The following is an 18,694-nucleotide window of genomic DNA, read 5'->3' on the forward strand; positions in this document are numbered from 1 at the left end:
GGAACAAGGATTATTATTAGGGGTAAATGGGACATTACATAGTGATAATGGGATCATTTCCCCAAGAAGACTTAATAATATTAAATATGTGGCTACATTCATCAACAGATCTTTAAAATACAGAAACAAAAACTGATAGAACTCAGGGGAGAAGTTGACAAATACACAATTATTGTTGACGTCTTCAACAACTCCTCTCTGAGGACAGTAGGAAGTAAAATTCGCTACCCAATTTGCTATAAACACATATAAATGTTGAATAGAGTATAACCAAGAAAGTGGAAAGTAGAAAGCACATTGATATGATTTTGAAATTCTTTAATCATTTGGCTTTAATTGGAAGAGTACCAATTGGAGAAGTTCAGTGCCAGTATTCAGGCATTTAATTGTACAACATGTAAAATTAGAGGAGAAATTTAGGTTTAGATTAATTGCATGAGAAATAAAATTAGAGGACAAATGTTAGTATCTTATTTTGGTAATATAAAATTAATTAAAATTATATTACTATCAACATCTTATACTATACTTTTTTTTTAATTTTCATGTGAGCCTCTCAACAACCTGTAAGGCAGGCAGGGAAGGTGTAACTAGTATTACTGCACAGGGACTCAAGGAGTTATTTTGATAGGGTAATATATAAATCAGAGGTGGGGTGTACATTTATTGCTGTGCATGCAACATTGTCTACCCCATTTCCTGTAACTAATATCCTCAATATCTATCTGGTTCTTTGTTTTGGTTTTTCATCTATACCTAGTCAAAGTTTATATGTGTCACTGTTTATTCATTCAGAATACATTTGAGGATACATTGGGGTTGGCTGGGGGGACGTGAAATGTGGTAGGTGTTGTAGTAATGAAGGGACAATTAAAATGAAGGCTAAGAATTCTTAAGAGAATCCTCGCAAATGACAGTAGGAAGTAAAATTAGCTACCCAAGTTGCTATAAACACATACAAATGTTGGATAGAGTATAACCAAGTATGTGTGTATGCACGTATATATGTATATATTTATATTTAAAATAGATATACCTAATGCTAGATGACGAGTTAGTGGGTGCAGCGCACCAGCATGGCACATGTATACATATGTAACTAACCTGCACAATGTGCACATGTACCCTAAAACTTAAAGTATAATAATAAAGAAAAAAAAACCCTAAAAAAATAAAAAATAAATAAAATATATATGTATTTTAAAACATTGCCATGCTTGAACGAATCAGCAATCTTCCCTAGGTGTTAGGAGCTGAGAGAGTTGGAGGGAAGATGCTTAGAGCTAGAGGCCAGGGTTTAATGCTGCCCGTACATGGAAATGTGTTTCAGGCCAACCTGATGGAATGAGCTAGAACTGAGACCTCAGAATAAACGCTGGGATGTTCAAAGGGCTGTCAAATCCCGTAAAAGTTGGGTAGAAAACCTGCGCTCGCCAATCCTGAGAAATAGCTTGCCATCTGCCTGGGGCTCCAAATAGTAAGAAAACAAAACAAACAAATGTGTTAGGGAGAAATTAGAACTGCAGTCTTGGCCAGGGGCACAGCAAAAGAAAACATAAAATTGTTCTACAAGGAAACTTTTCTAAAACAAGGTGCAGAGAACAACCCCCTACCCCCACCATGAGAAAGAGTTTGCAGTAAGAGGTTAGACACGCTAGCAAGTGTCAGCAGGTGCTGCACATGTGTGAGGGCACATGCACACAGAGAATTAGCACAGCAAGTATGAATTAAGGTAGGTAATTAAGCTACCTGGCTCCTCCCAGGAGGAGATGCCAAGGTAGGATTACAAGTTCAAGGATCCTGAATGGATCACCTGGGTTCCTTCCTGCCTCCTTTGCATGAACACCGTCTTACCTCTTCCTGCTGGCTGGAGTCAGTTTCCTCTGCCAGTACGGAGATTCCTCTTTTCATTTTCTATTCCATGGTAACATGAGTCCAAAGTACCGTGGTGGCATCCAGAACTTGCAGTTCAGTGGGATCTTTGCCTTGTTCCTGCTAAGTGTGTGTCCCATTTCAGACCCCCAGCCCTGCAGTGTCCACTGGTGCAGAATGGGAAGCACAAAGTTCCCCTGGGCTGTTGGTGGTGATCATTAAGTAGGGCTTTTCTTGCCTCCAGCCCTAGGCGCCTAAGCCCACATGTCCTCCTCCTTGGGATCCCACTGCCATCTAGAGTAGAGGCCTCTGATGTATAAGTGTACTGTGTTGTGGAGTATGACCATCCTTTCAGAGTGTCTGGCAAGCTTGTGCTTCAGTGTGCCTTGAAAAGGCTGGCCCAGCGTTCATTGGGATGGACCCACGTTGGGTGGTTTGATATGTGATGTGACCATTGAATCCTGTCGACGGGCCCACGCTCGACGTCCTTCACTGTAAAATGGGTCCCCTCGTCAGATGCGATGATGTGTGGGGTCCATCAGGCTGATAATTCTGGGTGGATTTCTCGATGATGCAGGCTGGCGGATTTTGCCTGCTTTGTGTTCAGTGTCTCTTTGGTGGGAAACTTTCCAGTGGAGGTTAACAAGTGATACAGAAATCTTCACCCTGTGCCCACTCCCGAATTTCTACCCACATGGCCTTTATCCAGATCTCCTTGTTCCTCATCTTCCAGTTCTTTTTATTTCAGTACCTTGACCATACAACCAGGCTGTTGGCCACTGCCCACACATCTGCACGCATTTCAGATCAAGCTACGCGGTGTCATGAACTGGTGTCCTGCCCACAGCTCCACCTGCTGGGAAGATTTTCCTTTCCACTGTCTCTGAGGGCCATCCTGAGTACTGCTGCAGCACACATAGTCCATTTTTGACTAACACCATGTGCTGAGCTGATCCATCTGAAAAACCAAGCTCAGGCTTTCCTTCCTCCTTCCCCTGGATGTATGAGTCTGCTGCCTGTGTCACCTAGGCACACAGGGGAGGGGCACTACAGCTCTTGGGGGTGACTTGGAGGTCTGGGCTTCCTGCTCATGGGACTCACTTGTATCCTGTGGTTCTACTGTGGTTCAATCTTGAATGTCCCATTTCTATTTTATGGTCAACTGCTGCTAGTTTGAATTAATAACTTGACTGACAGAACTTAGCTCATTCTGGGGAGCTTTGCATGCCTGGACCCCTGGTTCTCTGTGATCTCTACCAGGTCTTGGTAATATAGTACATTTAATACTCTGATGTGATGGCAGGTCCTAGGGCCTTGCCTTTGATTCTCCTGCTGGAGCTTGCCACAAACTCCATATTGTCCTGTTTTCCTTATTTTTTAAATTTTTCTTTTATTTTTATTTATTTATTTTTTGAGTCTCAGGGCATTTATTTTGTAAGGAACATGTTTGAAAAGGGGCATTTTAATTATCCTGTAAATGTTTTTACCTCAGCAATAATGTTTAATATAGCTAGTAATCATGGCTCTCAGGCATGATGAGTTTTACTGTTGTTAAGTTTTGTTTTGTTTTTATACTTAAAGTTCTAGGGTACATGTGCACAACATGCAGGTTTGTTACATAGGTATACATGTGCCATGTTGGTTTGCTGCACTCACTAACTTGTCATTTACATTAGGTATTTCTCCTAATGCTGTCCTTCCCCTAGCCCCCCAACCCCCGACAGGCCCTGGTGTGTGACGTTCCCTGCCCTGTGTCTGAGTGTTCTCATTGTTCAATTCCCACCTATGAGTGAGAACATGCAGTGTTTGGTTTTCTGTCCTTGTGATAGTTTGCTGAGAAGGATGGTTTCTGGCTTCATCCATATTCCTGCAAAGGACATGAACTCATCCTTTTTTGTGGCTGCACAGTATTCCATGGTTTATATATGTCACATTTTCTTAATCCAGTCTATCATTGATGGACATTTGGGTTGGTTCCAAGTCTTTGCTATTGTGAATAGTGCCGCAGTAAACATACGTGTACATGTGTCTTTATAGCAGCATGATTTATAATCCTTTGGGTATATACCCAGTAATGGGATCGCTGGGTCAAATGCTATTTCTAGTTCTAGATCCTTGAGGAATCACCACACTGTCTTCCATAATGGTTGAACTAATTTACACTCCCACCAACAGTGTAAAAGCATTGCTATTTCTCCACATCCTCTCCAGCATATGTTGTTTCCTGACTTTTTAATGATTGCCATTCTAACTGGTGTGAGATGGTATCTCATTGTGGTTTTGATTTGCGTTTCTCTGATGGCCAGTGATGATGAGCATTTTTTCATGTGTCTGTTGGCTGCATAAATGTCTTCTTTTGAGAAGTGTCTGTTCATATCCTTTGCCTACTTTTTGATGGGGTTGTTTTTTTCTTGTAAATTTGTTTGGTTCATTGTAGATTCTGGATATTAGCCCTTTGTCAGATGAGTAGATTGCAAAAATTTTCTCCCATTCTGTAGGTTGCCTCTTCACTCTGATGGTAGTTTCTTTTGCCATGCAGAAGCTCTTTAGTTTAATTAGATCCCATTTGTTTATTCTGGCTTTTGTTTCCATTGCTTTTGATATTACTGCACAGGGACTCATGGAGTCCTGAAGTCCTTGCCCATGCCTATGTCCTGAATGGTATTGCCTAGGTTTTCTTCTAGAGTTTTTATGGTTTTAGGTCTAACATTTAAATCTTTAATCTGTCTTGAGTTAATTTTTGTATAAGGTATAAGGAAGGGATCCAGTTTTAGCTTTCTACATATGGCTAGCCAGTTTTCCCAGCACCATTTATTAAATAGGGAATCCTTTCTCCATTTCTTGTTTTTGTCAGGTTTGTCAAAGATCAGATGGTTGTAGATGTGTGGTGTTATTTCTGAGGCCTCTGTTCGGTTCCATTGGTCTATATCTCTGTTTTGGTACCAGTACCATGCTGTTTTGGTTACTGTAGGCTTGTAGTATAGTTTGAAGTCAGGTAGCGTGATGCCTCCAGCTTTGTTCTTTTTGCTTAGGATTGTCTTGGCAATGTGGGCTCTTTTTTCATTCCATATGAACTTTAAAGTAGTTTTTTCCAATTCTGTAAAGAAAGTCATTGGTAGCTTGATGGGGATGGCATTGAATCTATAAATTACCTTGGGCAGTATGGCCATTTTCACAATATTGATTCTTCCTATCCATGAGCATGGAATGTTTTTCCATTTGTTTGTGTCCTCTTTCATTTTGTTGAGCAGTGGTTTGTAGTTCTCCTTGAAGACGTCCTTCACGTCCCTTGTAAGTTGGATTCCTAGGTATTTTATTCTCTTTGTAGCAATTGTGAATGGGAGTTCACTCATGATTTGGCTCTTTGTTTGTCTGTTATTGGTGTATAGGAATGCTTGTGATTTTTGCACATTGATTTTGTATCCTGAGACTTTGCTGAAGTAGCTTATCAGCTTAAGGAGATTTTGGGCTGAGACAATGGGGTTTTCTAAATATACAATCATGTCATCTGCAAACAGGGACAATTTGACTTCCTCTTTTCCTAATTGAATACCTTTATTTGTTTCTCTTGCCTGATTGCCCTGGCCAGAACTTCGAATACTATGTTGAATAAGCATGGTGAGAGAGGGCATCCTTGTCTTGTGCCGGTTTTCAGAGGGAATGCTTCCAGTTTTTGCCCATTCAGTATGATATTGGCTGTGGGTTTGTCATAAATAGCTCTTATTATTTTGAGGTACGTTTCATCAATACCTAGTTTATTGAGAGTTTTTAGCACAAAGGACTGTTGAATTTTGTCAAAGGCCTTTCCTGCATCTATTGAGGTAATCATGTGGTTTTCGTCGTTGGTTCTGTGTATGTGATGGATTACGTTTATTGATTTGCATATGTTGAACCAGCCTTGCATCCCAGGCATGAAGCTGACTTGATCATGGTGGATAAGCTTTTTGATGTGCTGCTGGATTTGGTTTGCCAGTATTTTATTAAGGATTTTCACATTGAAGTTCATCAGGGATATTGATCTAAAATTCTCTTTGTTTATTGTGTCTCTGCCAGGCTTTGGTATCACGATGATGCTGGCCCCATAAAATGAGTTAGGGAAGATTCCCTCTTTTTCTGTTGATTGGAATCGTTTCAGAAGGAATGGTACCAGCTCCTCTTTGTACCTCTGGTAGAATTAGGCTGTGAATCTGTCTGGTTTTGGACTTTTTTTGGTGGGTAGGCTATTAATTATTGCCTGAATTTCAGAGCCTGTTATTTTTCTAGTCAGAGATTCAACTTCTTCCTGGTTTAGTCTTGGGAGGGTGTATGTGTCCAGGAATTTATCCATTTCTTCTAGATTTTCTAGTTTATTTCCGTAGAGGTGTTTATAGTATTCTTCGATGGTAGTTTGTATTCCTGTGGGATTGGTGGTGATACCCCCTTTATCATTTTTTATTGTGTCTATTTGATTCTTTTCTCTTTTCTTCTTTATTAGTCTTGCTAGTGGTCTATCAATTTTGTTGATCTTTTCAGAAAACCAGCTCCTGGATTCATTGATTTTTTGAAGGATTTCTTGTGTCTCTATCTCCTTCAGTTCTGTTTTGATCTTAGTTATTTCTTTTTTTTTTTTTTTCTTTTTTTTTTGAGGCAGAGTTTTGCTCTTGTTGCCCAGGCTGGAGTGCAATGGCGTCATCTCAGCTCATCACAACCTCTGCCTCCCGGGTTCAAGCAATTCTCCTGCCTCAGCCTCCTGAGTAGCTGGGATTACAGGCATGTGCCACCACGTCTGGCTAATTTTTTGTATTTTTAGTAGAGGTGGGGTTTCTCCATGTTGGTCAGGCTGTTCTCAAACTCCTGACCTCAGGTGATCCGCCCACCTCGGCCTCCCAAAGTGCTGGGATTAAAGGCTTGAGCCACCACAGCCGGCCGATCTTAGTTATTTCTTGCCTTCTGCTAGCATTTGAATTTGTTGCTTCTTGCTTCTCTAGTTCTTTTAATTGTGATGTTAGGGTGTCGATTTTAGATCTTTCCTGCTTTCTCTTGTGGGCATTTAGTGCTATAAATTTCCCCCTACACACTGCTTTAAGTGTGTCCCAGAGATTCTGATATTTGTGTCTTTGTTCTCATTGGTTTCAAAGAACATCTTTATTTCTGCCTTCATTTCGTTATGTACCCAGTAGTCATTCAGGAGCAGGTTGTTCAGTTTCCACACAGTTGTGTGGTTTTGAATGAGTTTCTTAATCCTGAGTTCTAATTTGATTGCACTGTGTTCTGAGAGACAGTTTCTTGTGATTTCTGTTCTTTTACATTTGCTGAGGAGTGCTTTACTTCCAATTATGTGGTCACTTTTAGAATAAGTGTGATGTGGTGCTGAGAAGAATGTATATTCTGTTGATTTGGGGTGGAGAGTTCTGTAGATGTCTATTAGGTCCACTTGGTGCAGAGCTGAGTTGAAGTCCTGGATATCCTTGTTAACCTTCTGTCTCGATCTGTCTAATATTGACAGTGGGGTGTTAAAGTCTCCCATTATTATTGTGTGAGAGTCTAAGTCTCCTTGTAGATCTCTAAAGACTTGCTTTATGAATCTGGGTGCATCTATATTGGGTGCATATATATTTAGAATAGTTAGCTCTTCTTGTTGAAGTGATCCCTTTACCATTATGTAATGGCCTTCTTTGTCTCTTTTGATCTTTGTTGGTTTAAAGTCTGTTTTATCAGAGACTAGGATTGCAACCCCTGTTTTCTTTGCTTTCCATTTGCTTGGTAGATCTTCCTCCATCCCTTTATTTTGAGCCTGTGTGTGTCTCTGCATGTGAGATGGGTCTCCTGAATACAGCACACTGATGGGTCTTGACTTTTTATCCAGTTTGCCAGTCTGTGTCTTTTAATTGGGGCATTTAGCCCATTTACATTTAAGGCTAATGTTGTTATGTGACAATTTGATCCTGTCATTATGATGTTAGCTGGTTATTTTGCCTGTTAATTGATCCAGTTTATTCATAGCATCGATGGTCTTTACAATTTGGCATGTTTTTGCAGTGGCTGGTACCGGTTGTTCCTTTCCATGTTTAGTGCTTCTTTCAGGAGCTCTTGTAAGGCAGGCCTGGTGGTGACAAAATCTCTCAGCATTTGCGTGTCTGTAAAGGATTTTATTTCTCCTTCACTTATGAAGCTTAGTTTGGCTGGATATGAAATTCTGGGTTGAAAATTCTTTTCTTTAAGAAGGTTGAATATTGGCCCCCATTCTCTTCTGGCTTGTAAGGTTTCTGTCCAGAGATCCACTGTTAGTCTGATGGGGTTCCCTTTGTGGGTAACCCGACCTTTCTCTCTGGCTGCCTTTAACATTTTTTCCTTCATTTCAGCCTTGGTGAATCTGACAATTATGTGTCTTGGGGTTGCTTTTCTCGAGGAGTATCTTTGTGGTGTTCTCTGTATTTCCTGAATTTGAATGTTGGTCTGCCTTGCTAGGTTGGGGAAGTTCTCCTGGATAATATCCTGAAAAGTGTTTTCCAACTTGATTCCATTCTCCCTGTTACTTTCAGGTACACCAGTCAAACGTAGATTTGGTCTTTTCACATAGTCCCATATTTCTTGGAGGCTTTGTTTGTTTCTTTTTACTTTTTTTCTCTAAACTTGTCTTCTCACTTTATTTCATTATTTTGATCTTCAATCACTGATATCTTTCCTTTCACTTGATTGAATCAGCTATTGAAGCTTGTGCATGCGTCATGAAGTTCTTGTGCCATGGTTTTCAGCTCCATCAGGTCATTTAAGTTCTTCTATACATTGTTTATTCTAGTTAGCCATTCGTCTAACCTTTTTTCAAGGTTTTTAGCTTCCTTGCGATGGGTTAGAACATGCTCCTTTAGCTCGGAGAAGTTTGTTATTACTGACCTTCTGAAGCCTACTTCTGTCAACTCGTCAAAGTCATTCTCCGTCCAGCTTTGTTCCATTGCTGGCAAGGAGCTGTGATCCTTTGGAGGAGAAAACGTGCTCTGGTTTTTAGAATTTTCAGCTTTTCTGCTCTGCTTTCTCCCCATCTTTGTGGTTTTATCTACCTTTGGTCTTTGATGTTGGTGACCTACAGATGGGGTTTTCATGTGGGTGTCGTTTTTGTTGATGTTGATGCTATTCCTTTCTGTTTGTTAGTTTTCCTTTTAACAGTCAGGTTCCTCAGCTGCAGGTCTGTTGGAGTTTGCTGGCACTCCACTCCAGACCGTGTTTGCCTAGGTATCACCAGCGGAAGCTGCAGAATAGCAAACATTGCAGAACAGCAAGTATTGCTGCCTGATCCGTCCTCTGAAAGCTTTATCCCAGAGGAGCACCCGCCTGTATGAGGTGTCTATCAGCCCCTTCTGGGAGGTGTCTCCCAGTTAGGCTACATGGGGGTCAGGGACCCACTTGAGGAGGCAGTCTGTCCGTTCTCAGAGCTCAAACGCCATGCTGGGAGAACCACTGCTCTCTTCAGAGCTGTTAGACAGGGACTTTTAAGTCTGCAGAAGTTTCTGCTGCCTTTTATTCAGCTATGCCCTGCCCACAGAGGTGGAGTCTATAGAGGCAGTAGGCCTTGCTGAGCTGTGGTGGGCTCCGCCCAGTTCAAGCTTCCCGGCTGCTTTGTTTACCTACTCAAGCCTTAGCAATGGCGGATGCCCCTCCCCCTGTCAGGCTGCTTCCTCACAGGTTGATATCAGACTGCTGCACTAGTAGTGAGCAAGGCTCCGCAGGTGTGGTACCCACCGAGCCAGGCACGGGAGAGAATCTCCTGGTCTGCTGGTTGCTAAGACTGTGGGAAAAGCGCAGTATTTGGGCGGAAGTGCCCTGTTTTTCCAGGTAGTCTGTCATGGCTTCCCTTGACGAGGAAAGGGAAATCCCCTGACCCCTTGTGTTTCCTGGGTGAGGCAATGCCCCGCCCTGCTTTGGCTCGCCCTCCATGGGCTGCACCCACTGTCCAACCAGTCCCAATGAGAGGAACCAGGTACCTCAGTTGGAAATGCAGAAATCACCCGTCTTCTGCGTCGATCATGCTGGGAGCTGCACTGCAGACCAGAGCTGTTCCTATTCGGCCATCTTGGAACAGAACTTATTTTTATTTTTTACCACCAATATCTCTGCTGGGTCATACAGCCTTAGCAGCCAGGCTGTTTGCACCACAGCCTAGACCTGCTGAAGGGTCCTTTCTTGCCTTGAGCCCCACTCAAAACTGGCAGCTGCCGTGTCATGCAGTCTGTAGACCAGAGCCATCACAGGTGTGTTGCCCCCAGAACCCAACCTAATCAGCACTGGGCTTCCTCAGCATTGGGGGATGCAAGATATAACAAATTGTCTTTTCCTTAGGAGGAGATACCCAGCATGCCTCTGAGCACCGGGTGCCTCAGAACTTCACCGCAGTTGCCAGACCCTGAATCTTCATAGGGCTTATCTGCCACCCTCTGGAGCATGTGTGTCTTACCAAGGGCTCCTGTGTGCTAGCCACCCTGTGCTTAGTCTGTCCAGTCAGCATGACGGTGTTGCTCTCTTTCCTCACTTAGGCCCAGCACTTTCACAGCTAGGTTGTTGCTGGAATTCGTATTTTGTTATCAACTTAGCATCCAGAAAGAAGAGTTGCATGTAATGCCTGCAGGGGGAGGGTACCTGCTGCCCTGTAGGGGAGAGGCCTCTGCAGCATATTCCAGCTCAGCCAAGTGCAAACCCAGAGAGTCCCAATTGAGGGACTTGCAGGTAGGTTGTTTAGACTCAACAATATCATAGGCATTCATCTAGAATTCCCCATCCCAGTTTTCAGAATGCTGGGTTTTCTCTCTTAGGGCCCAGACCTGCATACTTCACTTGCCTTGGCTGAGATTTAAACATTTCCAGCTCTTACTCTCACAATTGGACCTTGGAAATGGGAAACCCACAGCTTTTCATTCTGTCTGCCCATCCAATTCAGATGGTGGCAAAGACTGCTTTGTACCCACTAGGAAGGCCCTGTTGCCCTCACATTTAGCTGTTAACTGCTTGTTAACTGCAGTTCAGTATCCCGTTATCCTTATGCAGGGCATTAGTACAATTTTAGCACTGACTAGCCAACTCCACTGCTTTTCTGGAATTTTTCCACTGAATCTGCATTATTGCCTTGGACATGAAAGGTATCCCTTCATTTGGACATTTTCCAGGTCACCGTCACTGTAATCTTTAGCAGTCGAGCCATGACCTGTGCCAGGGACTACCCTCCTATCAGGATGGCATCCTCAACTGCAGAGTGGTCTGTGAGCATGTCCCAGATCCCCCATCTCACCACCTGCTTTCTCAGATCATTCTCAGGGCACTTGGGTTTGTCTGGGTCTGAGCAACAGACACCAAGGTGGGATCACAGCTACAGGATTTGATTAAGGATACCACCTATGTGAAAGAAAAGGGGGTAGAAACTGGGGAGGCTGAGAGAGCCATCAAACCACAGTGCAAACCAGACTCTTGCAGTGGGGAGGAGAGGGGGTTGGGTGTTAGCGAGCTTTCCTAGTCTGCCATGAGGTCTAAGGGAGATTCAGCAGAGCCGATGAGGAGTTCTTGTCTTCAATTCATCTTTGTCAACTTTTCTCGGTTATTTCATCCTCATTTCTTGCTGCAGACTAGTTTTGTTATTCTCCATTTCATGTGGTGGGAGTTATCCATTTCCATAGTTGAAGAGAGCAGCCAGACCAAGCTGGATAGCATAGTCCCACCTCCAAATTCTTAGGGAAGGACCCTGGCCCAGTTTCAGCCATGTCTGGGATCTAGTTCACAGTTAGGTGAACCAGGTTTTATCTCTCTAAACTGAGACATTTCCCAGAAAAGCTGGACAAACTACAGACCTAACACTAATACTTTATATAACCTCTAATAGTCCTAAACATTTTATTAGCAATCATTGTTTTATTCTTCACAGACAGACTGACTTTGAAGAATGATTTGGATGGGTCATAGTTCTTCCAATAAAGGAATCAAGAGGCGTACTTAAGTATTCTGTTGGTGACTAACTGGATTAGTTCATTAAATGTTTGTTTTTGTAATTGCAAAGTATTTTCAAGGGTAATCACTGACCCAGCATTTTTTCCTTTGACTCTTCCTCGCTCTTCAATTTATTCAAAACTGAGTTAGTGTTAGAGATGATAAAAGCTGTCTGGGAGAAGAATACATTTGTTAGAGTATGCTATGGTTTGGATGCAGTTTGTCTCCATCAAAACTGATACTGAAATTTGATCCCCCAGATGTTGGGAGGTATGGCCTAGTGGGATCTCTTATGAATAGATTAGTGCTTTCCCTATGTGGTAAGTTCTCACTCTTGTGGGAATGGATTACTTCCTGTGAGGGTGGGTGGTTAAAAAGAGTCTGGCTTCCTTGGTTTCTGTTGTTTCTTCTCTCACCATGTGATCTCTTTGCATACACCCACTGTCCTCCTATTTTCCACCATGAGTGGAAGCAGCCTGAGGCCCTTACCAGGTGCAGGTGCCCAGAATCATAAGCCAAATAAACCTCTTTTCTTTATAAACTACCCAGTCTCAGGTACTCTGTATAGCACCACTAAACTAAGACAAGTAATTGACACTGAATTTGAAAACCATAAAAATCATTACTACATTATTAGAACTTTAAAGAAGAGCTGCAAAGCCCTCTTTTCTGAAGTTGTAGACAGGTAGCATGGCCTCTCTCTCTTGTCTTTTGTATTTATACAGGCATAGGAGTTCCAAATAGAGGTTTAATGAACATGAGAAATGAAGGCTGGGGATTAATTAGTCAAAGCTGAAATACTGCAACAACAATATATGAAGTACCCCAAGGGAAGGCCAAAGAGAAATATATATGTAAATGTCTATGGCTGTACAATCAGCAAACATTTTTTGAATAATCAGGTTGTGTCAAGGGCTGTTCAGGGCATTGTGGGGAACACGGAATTCATGGACTCAGTCCCAAATTCAGGCAGCTCATAGTTCATCTGGGAAGAAGACAACTGTGAGTCCTGCCTCTGCCAGGCACAGAGACCCCTACAGTTTGCTTGGGATGGTTAATGGGGAAATGAATGAAGTGCCGACATGTTGTCCCTTCCAAATCCCTCTCAGAGCTCCCTGTTGCTCTAAAATAGAGTGTATTTATAGAAAATGTGAGGTATAGTGAGGTCAACAGATTAGGAGACAATTGCCATAGAAAAGATAGCTTGTTACAGTTCCCAAGAGGAGGGGGTCACAGCACACCACGCAGGGCCACATAGGAAGCACAGGGTCCTTCAGGAGGCAGAGCGGGAGGGGGAACTGTGGGCCGGAGTCTTTTTTGTGGTTTCTGTGGGAAGGAGTGGACAAAGGGGAAGCAGAGTCAGGATTGGCGGGTTTGAATAATTTCAGTGGGCTCTCAGCTTGGGGGCTGTTTCTACTTGTCTAGTAGTTTGGCCATGGGGTGATGTGCAGGTGGGTAGTGGCTAGGAGTGTGAGAGCCACATCGAGGAGGTGATAGGTGTGATAGGTGTGTGGGCTCTGGATTGGTTGGTTTGCATTTTGAAGAGGGCCCTCTTGGGTGAGTTGTTTTCCATCTATTGGAATTAGTAACCTTGGGAGGATGGCACCAAGCTGTCCACCCCCATGATCCAAAAGTTTCCCACTGGGCCCCACTTTCAATACCTGAGATCACATTTCAACATGAGATTTGGAGAGAACAAACATCCAAACTATATCAGTAATCTTGTCAAAATGAAAATATATTCCAGTCATTGGATTTTCTAGTATTGTATGAAGATGAGGCTGGTTGTATGATTAGGAGGTTTGAAACTCTATAAACTCCTTAAGTAGGAAGTTAAGATTTTATTTATCATCTCTTTTTTTTTCTTTTTTTTTTTTTTAAGACAGTCTCACTCTGTCACCCAGGCTGGAGTGCAGTGCCACGATTTTGGCTCACTGCAATCTCTGCCTCCTGGGTTCAAGGGATTCTCCTGCCTCCTCCTCCTGTGTAGCTGGGATTACAGGCATGTGCCACCACGACTGGCTAAATTTTTTTTTGTATTTTTCGTCGAGATGGGGTTTTACCATGTTAGTCAGGCTGGTTTCGAACTCCTGACCTCAAGTGATCCACCCACCTTGGCCTTCCAAAGTGCTGGGATTATAGGCTTGAGCCACTGAGCCCAGCATATCATCTCCTTTTTGAGGAGAGGGGTGAGAGAGGGGTGAAAGGGATGCCTAGGATGTTGGAGAAGGCTTTTCTGAAGTGTCTGGTGATTCTTGACTCTTATTTAAGTCTGAGGCACTAAAAGCTGGTGCACTCTGGGTGCTTGGGGAGATTTTGACAGGTGTTACTGCCTGGGTGGCAGTTTCAACAGGGGAAAGCCTCCCTCCCCAGTGTTCATATTTGTAGATCTTTTCTCTTCAAACATTCCCCAGGAAGGAATGCTCCAGTGTTTTTGGATGGGAGTAAAAGCCAGGCTGCCTGTGTTCTAGGAGCCAAGTGGAACAAGAGGTTGGGGAGCTGTCTCACCAGTCATTGTAGACTTTGATTTAGTATTCCTGTTTCCAGTACATTTCCTCCCCTACCTTTAGCTATGCCTAGAGTCCCAAGTTCAAATTCTTTAATTTACCTTTCTTTTCCAGAGAGTAAAACATCCTGGGTTGGGTGGAGGAAGACAGCCCAGGAAGGGAGAAGGCATTCTTAAAAGGAGTTTTAAAAGCCACCCCTCCTGTTTTATCTCCCCTCAATTCCCGTTTCGCACTTACCTGGTGCCTCCTACTCCTGAGCCTTTTGTAGGGAGGGAGAAGGTTCTGTGGCTCAGGTGGGCTTACTTGCTTGGGTTGGTAAATGGGGACATTCACCTGCTGCCCCCAGTTAGCAGCCTAGGTGTACCAAAATGCCAGAGGTTTGTCTAGGTCCAGTTGCGTGCCACACAGAAAGCCAATCACTGAGACAATGAGTGTTGCCAGGGAAGAAAGCTTTGATTGGGTGCTATAGCTCAGGAGATGGAGATAAGCCTCAAATCCATCCTCCTGACCTACTAAAATTAGGGGTTTATGTAGCAGGAAGAAAGGTAACTATATGTGAGAAAACAGGAATTAGGGAGAGATAAGGAAGAGGAGTTGGTCAACAGGGAACAGGTGGTCTTAAGCAGTCATGATGGGTGAGGAGTCTGACTTCTCATGGTCCAGATGAGATGATCTAGTAAGTTTTAGTTTTTTAATACTACCTGGAAGGCCTGATGGATGGTTGCCTGAGAAAGCAGTTCAGATAAGACAAATGTAACTTCCTCAGGCTTCAAGACTCGGAGGGTCAATTTCTATGTTTATTCAAAGAAACCATAAACACCAGTTCTGTGGGACAACTGGGGTGATGTCATGATGGTGGCCTTTCCTGTCTCTTAATCTGGTTAAGTGGTCTTCAGGTTTGTGGCTTGTGTCTCCTCTCTTGCTCTTGATACATGTGGACTTTTTGCCTTTCCTCTCTCTCCTCACTTCAGTGAAGAGAGAAGTCAGAAATATGGAATATATTATTTTTCTATGAAGTGAGATTATACTATACATGTACCTTCAGGCTCTATAAAACTCACTAAAGTAATTCACTGTTTGTTGCATTTTAGCTGATTCTGTCACATAGAAATTTTAGGATAATGAAAATTCCTGGAAAATAGTCAATTTTCAAGGGAATTAAAATTCCAGATTTGTTAAAATGTGAATATGAGCTTATAAAGAATGTGTTTTCAATTTTCAGATTGTGAACCATGCCTTTAGTGAAGAGGAACATTGAGCCCCGGCACTTGTGCCGGGGAGCTCTGCCTGAAGGGATTACCAGCGAACTTGAATGTGTAACCAATAGTACTCTTGCCGCTATCATACGCCAGCTGAGCAGTCTGAGTAAGCCATCTTTTTTCTGATTACCAATGACATTAACTTTTTGTTAGCAAATTGATTTTAATAGTTAAATGATTGTCCAAAGAAGAGATTGCAGCTTTAAGGAAAAGATCCTTTCTCCTTCTGTATTTTCCAGTATGAAATTGACCACTGCACCTGTACTGGGCTTGTGATGCTTAACTTCAGGCAATGAAGATGTGATGCTCTTACCAACTCACAAATTATTAGATGAGATCAAATGTACAGATTTAAAATAGTGTTAATTTTTAAAAGCTTTTGAAAATGAAGATAATTGGTAATTTTTTTAAACTATCAATTATTATGAATTATTTTGTTAAACTTGAATAGGACCAATTGTTTTGTTTTTTAAGTGTAGTAGATTGAAAACTAGTTAACACCTGTAATATGCCTGGCACATAGTACCTACTTAATAAATATCTGTTGATTGAATAACATCCCAAATGAACCATAGTATAAAGCCAAACAATAGATTTGCTGATTTTAACCTACTAAAAGTTAAAATGCAGATACTGACTTCCGCATTGAGGTGAACAGATCAGCTGGTTATTATATGTATATGGTACCATGTATATATTGGCATGCATAGATGTATGGCAAATGCAAGCTAGGAAGAAAAGGCTGCTTCTTATTCTCATTTTGAATATTAATATTAAATATCCAAAGAATATTTTATAAGACTCAAATATGCATGAAAATGCTTTTTCCTTCAAAGCTTTTTGAAGTTGCACTATTTTCACCCAAACTTTTACATTTATTTTGTGATCTTGTTTTCTCACTTCATCCTGCTCCTTTTCAGTTTAGGTGGTTTATGTGGCATTTTTGGTGACAGGTTTTCACAGTTAAATTTTTCAGAAACTCTGTTAATAACTAGAAAATCTTCCATGAAATGTCTCATATTGGTAGCCTCAAGCAAAGGGCAAATTTTTTTTTAACTCAACTACTTTTATTTATTTTGAAGAAACGCTGCAGGTAAGTATTGGTTTCTTTAATAGAGTTGTACTGTATTGTTACGGATATATTTTTAATAATATCTATAATCATTAGCTAAGGCAAAAGTATGTAAAGAAATTACATAAAATGTTTTTTAAAATAAAATTTTTCTGGAATCTAAGCTCTTATGATTGACTTTTGGTAGTGGTAATTGATAAAAATATACAAATTCACATAATTACATGAAGACTGCTTGTAAATTATTGAAGGGTAAAATTGTTTTTGTGTGTATTTATTTTTGTAGGAATGCTTTTAGTCTCTTGTTTTTATGGCTGAAATGCCTGTTGGCACAAAGTGTAAGTGATGAAAGCCGACATAAACTGTCAGAGTTTTAATAATCAATCTGTATCTCATGCTGTAATAATCGGCGGAGTGTTGTGTTGTGTTTATGGTGTTTGCTTGGCCACAGTCTCCTGTAAGTGAATCTGCCCACACAGTATGCCTCGTTCTACATGGCCCTTGTGGTAAATAGAATAGTAATAGCCCCTCCGGATATGTCCATGTCCTTATCCTTGGAACCTGTGGATGTGTTATGTTACGTGTAAGAGGGAATTAGGATTGCTAGTCAGCTTACTTTAAGAGAAGGAGATTACCCTGGTTTATCTGGTTTGGTTCAGTATAATCCACAAGGGTTCTTTAAATGGGAAAGGAGGGAGGTAGAAGAATCAGTGCCAGGGTGATGTGATGTGGGAAGGACCCAACTGCCATTGCTGGCTTTGAAGATGGAAGAAGAGGGGCCATGAGCCAAGGAATGCAGGCAGACTGGAGAAGCTGGAGAAGGCAAGGAAATTGGTTCTCTCCTGAAGTCCCCAGAAAGAACACAGATCTGCCTGTACATTAGTTTTAGCCCAGTGAAATTTGTTTCTGACTTCTGACATCCAGAACTGTAGGATAGTAATTGGTGTTATTTTAAGCTGTTATGTTTGTGGTAATTTGATACAACAGCAATAGGAAACCACTCTAGCTTTGGTTGTGTTTTGTACCACCCTATCCACTGTAGCCTCATGATTGGACCAGGGCTGGGAACCTGCCTAGTGGATAGTCAGTTCTGAGTTGCGCTACTGCAGTGCATCTCAACCTGGCTTCTCTATCAGAGTCACTTGGGGAGCTTTAAAACAGGATGCTAGGAATCACCCGAGAGATTGTGCTTCCGGTAAGCACCAGAGATGACCCACAAAATTAGACACCCATGTGTCTGGATGGAAAAGATGAGCTGGGTCAGTCAGATCCTTTCAGGAAGTTCGAACTAAGAAATGCAGTGAATTTGCTAGTCTCTTATGAGACCTACTGCTAAAATGTCATCTGGGGGTGAAAAAGCCGTAATGACCACCGGTTAGGCAGAGTTGTGGAGGGGGCTGAACCCGGGAGGAAGCAGAAGGAAGCCAGTTGATGAGGAAAGGCAAAAGAAGGATGTACAAAGAGAAGCAAGAACATGAGCGAGACCGCAAGGCCCACAAGGTGGAGGCAGCAGCTGCTTCTTGACCTGCCCAGGATGGCTTTCCCCTCCCATTTGTGGTGCAGGGCTTGGGTGTCCTCACAGTGACCCTTTCTCACTTCAGGTTCGTTGAGTGCATCTGGGGCTTACAACCCAAAGAGCATTACAGAAAGAGAAGCACAGTGATATATACTGCCAAGGATATAATTTTGGAAAACGAAGATAATTGAGTGCAATGAACTGAATGTTTGTGTCTCCCAACAATTCCGCGTTGAAATCCTAATCCTCATTGTAATGGTCTTTAGAGCTAGGATTTTGGGGAAGTAAGAGGTCATGAGGTGGAGTCCTCATCAATAAGATTAGTGCCCTTATTAAAAAGGCCTGAGAGAGACACCTTGCCCCTTCTGCCTAGTGATGCCAAAGCAATGAGGCACTGTCTTGAAGAAGAGAGAGCAACCCTCACTAGACACCAAATCTGTTGGCACCTTGACTTTGGAATTCCCAGCCTCCAGAACTGTGAGAAATAAATTTCTATTGTTTATAAGCCACCTACTCTGTGGTC

General features: G+C 42.2%; 1 protein-coding gene across 4 annotated transcripts in view; it reads left to right on the top strand.

Moving 5' to 3' along the window:
• Positions 1-18,694, top strand: part of WASF3 (WASP family member 3) — a 131,270-nt gene that overhangs the window by 69,082 nt on the left and 43,494 nt on the right. For all 4 annotated transcript variants that reach the window (XM_024348486.3, NM_001362408.1, XM_054664782.2 and 1 more), the window contains 1 exon segment: positions 15,547-15,689. In XM_024348486.3, coding sequence (XP_024204254.2) covers positions 15,557-15,689 — 133 coding nt within the window. In that variant the 5' untranslated portion in view covers positions 15,547-15,556.

Source organism: Pan troglodytes, chromosome 14 (genome assembly GCF_028858775.2).
Source record: "Pan troglodytes isolate AG18354 chromosome 14, NHGRI_mPanTro3-v2.0_pri, whole genome shotgun sequence".
Lineage (NCBI taxonomy): Eukaryota > Metazoa > Chordata > Mammalia > Primates > Hominidae > Pan > Pan troglodytes.